Source organism: Myripristis murdjan, chromosome 8 (assembly GCF_902150065.1).
Source record: "Myripristis murdjan chromosome 8, fMyrMur1.1, whole genome shotgun sequence".
Lineage (NCBI taxonomy): Eukaryota > Metazoa > Chordata > Actinopteri > Holocentriformes > Holocentridae > Myripristis > Myripristis murdjan.
In genome coordinates this window covers 5,658,110-5,667,085 of record NC_043987.1, presented here as the reverse complement: position 1 = coordinate 5,667,085, position 8,976 = coordinate 5,658,110, and the positions used below count along the sequence as shown (strand labels likewise).

Genomic DNA, 8,976 nt, shown 5'->3' with positions numbered 1-8,976 from the left:
AAATAGGAAAAATGATAACAAAATACAGGCAGAAAAGAAAGCACTATATTTATATATCATCTGAACTCGTAATTATATCCATTTTATTCTTAAATGTTAAATCTTACATAGAAAATAAACTTCTTTTTGACAACGAAATATTCCAAAGTGCAAAATAAAACGCACACATAGATATAAGCAAAGGACATCAGAATACAAAATTCTTGTTTTTTTTTCCCCTCCTCAGTAATTTTCAAACCTGATTGTAGAACAGCCTGCTTTTGTGGAGTCGATTTGCCAAAGAAAAAAAAAAAAAAAAGAGGTTTTGATTTCTGTGTGGAGATTGCTGCATTTTTTTTTTTTCTCCCCAAGTGCAGAACACAATCCTGATGATCTGGCGCACAGAGTTAAGATGAAGAACCCCCCCCCCCCCCCCCTTTCTGATCTAAATCCTCAGACTTCCTTCTCATCTCGCTGTCAGCAATCTCCATACAACCGTCAAAGCACCTCTCACCTCAAGACCCACTTTGTACACGGAGGAAATTAAAAACGACACACATCTGCTCGTCTGCGAGTCTGACAAATACTGAACATACAAGAGGAGAGGAAAATGGACACACTCGGGACATTTTGGACTTGGGATGAAACCAAAAGCCTCTCCTAATCTACAGAGACAATGGAAAACACCTAGAAATCCCCCCCCCACCTTCAACACAGGCCATCTCAACCAGGATTGACCAATTACAGACAAAAAAAAAAAAGAAAAAAAAAAAAGAAAAACCACATTCACAGCACATTAATTTCCTTCACTTTTCCCAAACCTGCCGTAACACTGTCTTCTTATTAAAGAAATATATTGGATTGTTTTTTTTTTATTATTATTATTTATTATTCCAGGGTGAAGAGAGGTAGAAACCCCTTGATTCCTTCAGGGTATATTTGAAAATTATGGCATTACATTGCACTGGCGATGGGTGAGCATCTGTGTAAACAAAGACAGTCTGGGATATGGCTATAGTAACAGGACCAGTGGACCAGGGTGATGGGGGTAAGGACAGCCAATTAAATTAAAATAAAATAAAATAAAATAAAACAAAAAAAAAAAGGGGGTGGAATAAAATTTGAAATATAAAATGGCAGACATGTAGTGGTTTTCTTTGCATGAGGGGCGCAGTTGGAAGCCGTTTCATTCACATGATTCAGTATATCTGGGCTTAGTGACAGGCAAACAAAGAAGGCTGTCGGAGGTGCTGATACACAGCACCGGAACAGAACGGTGATGGAGGGTTTTTGCGGCAAAGGGGGGGAAAACAGGAAGGGCTGAATGACACGAGAATTTCAGATGGATACGCACTAAACTCACATCAAAACCGAGCACAGCCGTCGCTCTCCAAAATCGATTTGAAACGTATGGGGATTTTTGGTTTCAATGTACCGCCGATGAGACCAGGGAGAGTCGTATTGTCAGACTGCCTTGGGAGCACAGAGGAGATATTAGCCATCTTTTCCTACACAAACCCATTGTAAACATTCATTTCTGAAACTCTCCAAAAATTCAACTTGGAAAAATGGATACATTTACCCGTCTTTTATTAGACAAATGCTGTACAAGGTACAATACACATTCAATACTTTATTCTATACATCTTTATTTTGTTTCAACTTGCATATATTCATTGTTATTTTTTGAAAAAATAACTTCAGCACATAAGAAACTAAACAAAGAATCTGAACATAAGAACATTTTTTTTTTATAGATATATATATATATTCCTGGAATTATATTGTAATTTCTTATCTTTACAAATGTACTCGATAATTCTTCTGCAAAAACAAGAAAAATATAGAAAAATTGAAAATAAATTACAAACAAATGTATAAATGCATCTTTCCCTCACAATCGTAACATTTATAAAGAGAGATGTGTCCCTCCCCACCCGCCCCCTTGAAAGGAAATCAACCAAAACGAGAAAGGAAAAGAAAACTTTGCATGACTGCATGCACGCCTATGACAAACCGCCACATAGCAACACCAGTGTGAGCACAGGTCAAGGGTCCTCGGGTCAGCTTATACAAAGACATTTATGGGCACAAGTCTAGAAAACATTCATCGATAAATGGACAAGACTGAGAACATTTCTCCACCATCGTGAGCCACCTAAATACAAGCTTGTATTCATCTTGGAAATCTCTAAAGCGTTTCAGCAGGAACAAAGTGTACCATTAACCGGCTGAGAGCAGAAGTAATGAGAGCGTTAACCTCCCATGGCTGTGGGGGGGACACACACGGCCTCGGGAGCCCAATAATATAAAGTGCTGGCCAGCTCAAACGGACATTTGAGGGAACTGGGGTTGCCCTAATCTCTAGCGACGAACCAACAATCACATGGACCCGGCAGGTCAACACTATTGCCAAAAATAGGAGACTGCACGAGACAGAGCGACAAAAGCCATACATCAAGAAAGAACATTCATTGTTGCACGGCAGTCCACATCACCGCTCGCTGCAACCGGGGGAAAGAGACAAAACAACCCTAGCTGTGCGATTCTGGTTTCCTGTTGGAACGGCCAGGGCAACTGAGATAACGGAAGAATTTCGACAGGGGAGAGAGACCGGTGTGCGAGAGCCTTTGGCTTCAACACCGCTGAAGCTCACCAGAAACGTGCTCTGGGTTTTAAAGTGTCGCTCTTTGAGCCAATACACCCTGTGGATGCCATCGAGGTGGCAAAACCCTCCAGTTGCTGCCCCGTTCTCTCACTTCCCTCTGACTCCCGACCCCCCCCCGCTTCTTCTCCATCCTCCTCTCCCTGCAGAGTAAGACCTCTCCTTCATAGTCAAAGTCATGCTAAGCCATTTATCACAATCCCTACTGCTTAACTGCTGCATCCCCTCCCCCTCCCCTCCTACTCTGCCTTTTCACCTTCACACACTGCTGACTGGAAATCTGTGCGTGTGCATGTGCGTGCACGTCCGTGTAAATGTATGAAACCAGCCTCTACGTCCCTGTGCGGACAGTTGAGACGTTAAAACACGGTTACGCTAAATTGCAAAGATTCATTTGCCTTTCACGTCCAGCGAGGCTTCGTGACCTTCCCGGCTGCATCCCTCCCGACAAATGCATACCACTACATCGCACCCCGAACGTCCCTCTCTGCTCCCTCCCCTGCAATCACTTCCTTTAAACCCATGTCATGTACACCTTCCAGCTGACGATAAGCTTTCGACAGGGACTGCCGAGGACTAGGAATGGCCAGCTACGAAAACAGAATCGGCCCACATCTGCGCATGTGTGCGTTTCAAGGCTGAACAGGCCCACCATACAAACAATGAGTCTCTCAATCACAATAAGCTGCAACGAAACAGAACGGCGAACATCAGAGGAGTACACACACACACACACACACACACACACACACACACATACACACACCGAGACAGCACAGCCCCCCTCTCTGTATTTGTGGCAACTAGGGCAGAGCAGATTGCAGTGCAAAGTGCTGAGCTTTCCACAGCCATCGCTCGCTGCAGGACTTGGCTAGGTCCTTTTTCACAGCATGACAGTGCAGTGCAAAATGGAGCTATTATATACATATACTGCTATACTAGCCGGGTCCATTAGACTTCAAGTTCAAGATGTCAATCTCTCTCACGCCAACATTCAATGCAAAATAATAAACACCGCCGCAGTGAGAGATTGGCAACTGCTCAAGGTAGAAAGGAACTTACCCCCCACCCATCCCACCCACCCACCCACACAAAACATCAAGGTAACAGTAATGGACTACAGATGTAGGGTGGGGGTGGTTATGGAGGAACAAAATGAATCACATGAAATACGCAGTGGATGTGGTGCTGTAAGTCTTTGTAGTAAAACTAATTCTTAACTTGTATTAGTAGTAAGAACAATTCGTTAGAAAACTGAAAATATCCGGAGCATCACCGTCCTATCCTCAACCCCTGCTACAGTGATTCTCACCATCATCATCATCATCATCATCATCATGGTTACAAGTAAAGGCTTAGTTTGCCAGCACAACAGGCTGGAAGGACTGGCTAGGATATTGCAGGTTGTAGTTTGCTAAACCCTCGACAAACGGCGGCTTCTCCATGTAGGAGATCCCGCCGCTGCCGCCGATGATGCCCACACCCTGGGCCGGAGGAGGGCTGGAGAAGGGGTCGAAGGACGGATGGGAGTTGACGGAGTGTGGCGGTTGGAAAGGGCTGCCGTGAGGTTGCATGGGCTGGGTGTCAGCGTCGAAGTAAAGGGGCCCCGGCGATCCTGGGTAGACGAACTCTTTGGCGTTTGGGGAGAGCTGACTGGGGACAGGACCTCCGAGGGAGTGCAAGGAGAGAGACAGGGGCTTGTGCTTCAGCAGCTCCGGAGCGGAAATGTTGGTCGGGGAGCGGGAGAGCATCCTCTGGGCCGGCGGGACACCAGGGCCGCCTGCCGACCCAGATCCGCTGCACTTCTTCATCTTGGTTGAGCCGAATTTAGTGGCAGCGAAGCTGGCGGTGGTGAAGGTGATGGGCTGTATGGGCGGGCGGGTGCTCGGGAGAGCAGAGGGCGGCTGCTGAGCGGAGAGGTAGGGCAGTCCCCCGCTGGGAGGAGGAGAGGTGGTGGTGTTGGAGTGGGCGGCGGGGTCAGTTGGGGTGCTGGAGCTTGGGTAGCTGAAGAGCCCGGGGCAGGACTGTGCGGAAAGGGGTGTGGGCGAGCTGGAGAGAGAGGGCAGAAGCACTGGAGATACCTGACCCCCGATTGGCACAAACACCTGAGCGTCCGGGTTGAAGCCCAGACTCTTGGCCTCCTCAAGCTCTGCATCTCCTTTACCATCTCCGTTCACCCCCTCAGCCCTTTCACCTTCATTCCCGAGGCCAGGAGGGTCTTCTAAGTAGAGCACCTTCACTGCTCCCTTCTCCCCGATCTGGTAAGAAACCTCGTACGGGTCGATCCACACACTCAGCTCTGCTGGAACATTTGCTCGCACTTCCTCCGTGTCAAGGCCGCTTCTTTTGGCAGCCAGCTCCACCACGGGGTCCCTTGGCGCTCCCAGGTGTAGACAACGGAAGGCAGAGCCCCGGAGAGGCGATTCAGGGTACCAGTGGCCCTCAAAACGGGACACGAGTATCCTCTCCAGCTCCTCGCCAAACAAGTCAGCTCGACGCCGAGGCAACTTGTTGTACAGGTAGGACACGATGAAGTTGAGGGCGACCTTCACCTCTAGATGCATGGCCGCACTTGGTCAGCGTCACCGTGGTAGCAAACGGTTTCAGATGGCGTTGGATTCGAGGCAATGCAACAGCAGAAAGAGGGTTTGATCTCTGGCTTATTGTAAGGTGTATGATGCTTTTATTGTCACCATGGTAAAGGCACCTTGAGGGCAGGGTCAGCGGGTTGCAGTCCAAAAATGTCCAACAGCGTTGTCAGGTCCCAACTGTGAGGGGAAAAAAAAGGTGAAGGAATGGGTTATTTTGTTATTTAGGAATCAGGAACATATTTGAGGAGGATGAAGGGGGATTAAGAGATAGTGCGTCCTTGCTGCTTCAAATGGAGAAGTGATGAAAACATTTTACCAAGCCACTGCTCCAGTCAATAACATATACATGGCATTTATACTTGCACTATCTTGCATTTTGGCTGTGTCAACTCAAGGTTGCACTGATGAATGGAGCAGATGCTGTGATGCAGGCTCCATAAATCCTTTATAATCTGAATTCAGCCCCACACAGTCACTCCTGCTCAACGTGTTGCCATTTTGCACCACAGAGGAAGCCATTCAACACCAGGCCGAGGTAAAACTGAACTGTGATGCAAAACAACAACAACAACAACAAGTCTTATTACTGGGGATAACTGTAAAATGGCAGGACAGTTGTCGAGTCTGCAGGACTCCACTTCCCACCATGCACCGCTGACAACGTCATCATCGCGTGCAATCGCCTCCCCGGCCCCCGCACCTGCCCTGTCACACATAAACAATTCACTCACATTCACTTCCCTGCCAGGTGGGATTCAGACACTGAGATCAGAAAATACAGGGAGCCGACTGCAGCCAGTTGTAATGTTGTTGCAGATCAAACCTGGATCAGGGCGTCACGAACGGCAACTCAACACGAGATTATTTCTTTCGAATGAAAACGGTGACATTGAAGGGAAAGATGGGAGCAAGCCCGAGGATAAATAGGCTATAAATAGTTCTTCATAACAGTGCAAATCCGATCGGTTTGTTCGTGTTTTCCCTGCACATCAGGTGAAGAAGAGTTCAGCTTTGACTGGTGAAAATGATCTTTGAACACGAGGGTTATTCATCCATCCATCTGTTCAGCTGCAGCGGCCATTAATAATAATCATAATAATCATAAAAAAATCTCGCCAGGCTGCCTTTTGAGTTTCCACACAACCAGGCCACTCACCCTCTCCACTGGATCTGCATCTCTTCTGACAAAAACACACACAAAAATACCCAACATCCAATGTCATTCAATGTCATTAGATGCACAGTTCACTTTAAAAAATGTGCAGCCTTATGCGACAAAAGCAAATGAATGGACTCAATCACAAGCACCAGCGTGCAATTACAATAAACATCCGATTATTTCCCTTTCAAATAGTCTCTCAATCCCTTCAGATATTTCTTACTATCCACCTGCGGAGAGGCTGGGGGAGCTGGATTCATTTTCCAGGCCTGTTTTTGCTGGGGTCACGAAGAAGACCCGTGTATAAAACGGCAGCAATGGAGGTTATTTGTTTACAATGGTTCATTATAGCAGCTCTATACGTGCACCCAGTGGTAAGCTGCATCCGAGATATAGAGGCCTAATCTGCTGCTTTTACCCCCTAGGAACAAAAACTAGAGCAATTTTCCTATGCAAACATCACAGCAAAACTATAAAGATATCATAGGGATACCATCAAAGATAAAGGCATCATAAACAGGTTAATTTAAACTGAATGGGTGGCACAGACGCATCATAAGTCCCTATATAAATACTACAAGAATACATATATTTTTCCATTGGGGGTAATAGGCTAGTTGGTCTCTCCCTAGTTCAACACCCCAAAAAAGAACTTCAAATAAACCTGCTGTTTACAGGCCAGTTGAGATGGGAATATTTGTCCTCCATCTGCCAAATAGCATTAAAAAACATGGAAAAAAACAAGAGAATAACATCCAACTTTGCGTGAACGATGGCAAGCTGAGCGAGGTCTACCTGGGAATTACCTCGATGTCTATCACAAAGGCACTGGAGCAGAAAGGACGTTCATTTAGCCGACCTGCAGCTGGAGAATCCCTTCTAACCAAAACTGTCACTGGAAATTAAATTATGAGGCTAATTAAGTGGTGAATATTGCAGGCAGTGTCGGGCAGCGGGCTGAGGAGGATGTGCACTCAGGAATGAAGGAGAGTCCCTCTTCGGCATTGAAAAAACGCGATAAAAAACAGCATTTAAAACGAGCTGATGCAAATCTAACAGAGGAGCGGTGTTGTTCAAATAAATATCCAACGGGGAGGCGATGAATTTTGGAATCTGGATCTGAATTAGTCATTACATCAGTGCATTTTGATGCACAGTGCCTGTAAGAAAACCAAAACACAACACACTGCCATGAATACATGCCCCAACCTTTAGGCCTGCATCAAAAAACACAGTGTGCCCATTTCTTGCAGCGATGCCCTGTATACTTACTAATGCCAAGTTGACTTCTGCTCCTGCGCTGCTATTAATTCCCCTGTGTTTTCACAGATTTCAAGGTGATCCGCCGAGTCACCGGCTTGGAGATGCTCATCCGGCAGATAAAGTCACCCTTGGATGTATTTCTCAGCTCGCTCTGAGATGGCAGAGGCTTCTCCAGTTGTTGTTGTCTTTTTTTTTCTAACCCCAGCTGACAGTTTGCACGGAGGGTCCAGAGAAAACTTTACTGTTTGACAACCCTGCGTATTTATACAGTGCGACTCGCCCACACCCCCAGCGTGACGGTCCACACAGGAACTACTTTCCTTCTGTTATCATAGGAGCTGCATTATTAACCTCTCTATATAAACTGTGCGTGTGTTTTAATGACGCTTCACTGCTACGGGCACGCCTGTCTTCCATATAGATATAAGCAGAACAATCATTTAAAAATACACGTTTAAAATATATGATTACACATCTCTCCACTTGCAGACATAATGGCCACATTTGTTTGGATTCAATATTGTGGCATCAAATCAAATTGTGACCGAGGGGGGTAAAAAAGACTTTGCAACAGGATATTTTCCCCAACATCACAGAGCGGGCTCTAGTTTATTTGGCGGAGGGATATGTGTAGTTTCCTGCGGTGCTGTGAGCCACTGCTAAAAATATAAGCGGTGATAGCAACAGAGTCTCCATTGGCTGAGGTGGGGGAGGACCCGGAGTTTATTGGGCTGCAGCGTCCATTCAGCAAGTGCAGCGACAGGACGTTTGGAGGGGCTTGTGGGTAATGTTGTTCATCAGCGGTTTGTGATGGACTGAGTCCGGATCACGTGGAAGTGGACGGACCAGCTTTACTCACTGCACCTGGCCACATCTGGCTTCACAGTCACTTTAGCCAATTATTATTATTATTATTATTATTTTGTATTTATACCCACTTTCACTGGGCAAAGTTCACCTGACAGTGAGATCATGCTTATATTCTGGACTTTAACTCCTATAAAGAATATCAGTGCTTTAATTAATGACATTACTGACAGTAATTAGGGCAGTAATGTTAGAGCATTCACTAAATCTATTTTTCTGATTATTTATTTTATACTATGGTGCGTGGATGTTTATTCTAGGCTACACCGAGTATTTGTTTTATCCTCTGATATAAGTTTGGTTTACCCTTACGACTAAAAACGACTAAATTTCACTGTTATTTATGTTTCTATCAGTAGAGAACATAAAGACAATATGCAAACAAAAGGGAAGTTGTTCTATATATATGGATCGATCATTTATTTTTGAGTAGCCTATATTCAATTTATGTG

At 45.5% G+C, this 8,976-nt stretch overlaps 1 protein-coding gene across 1 annotated transcript; it reads right to left on the bottom strand.

Moving 5' to 3' along the window:
• Positions 1-217: 217 nt before the first annotated feature.
• tob2 (transducer of ERBB2, 2) lies at positions 218-7,898 on the bottom strand. The gene is made up of 2 exons (XM_030058261.1): positions 7,667-7,898; positions 218-5,412 (listed from the first exon to the last, which is right to left on the bottom strand). Exon 2 carries the CDS (start codon positions 5,206-5,208, stop codon positions 4,000-4,002), a length of 1,209 nt encoding a protein of 402 aa, XP_029914121.1. The 5' UTR covers positions 5,209-5,412; positions 7,667-7,898; the 3' UTR covers positions 218-3,999.
• Positions 7,899-8,976: the final 1,078 nt, after the last annotated feature.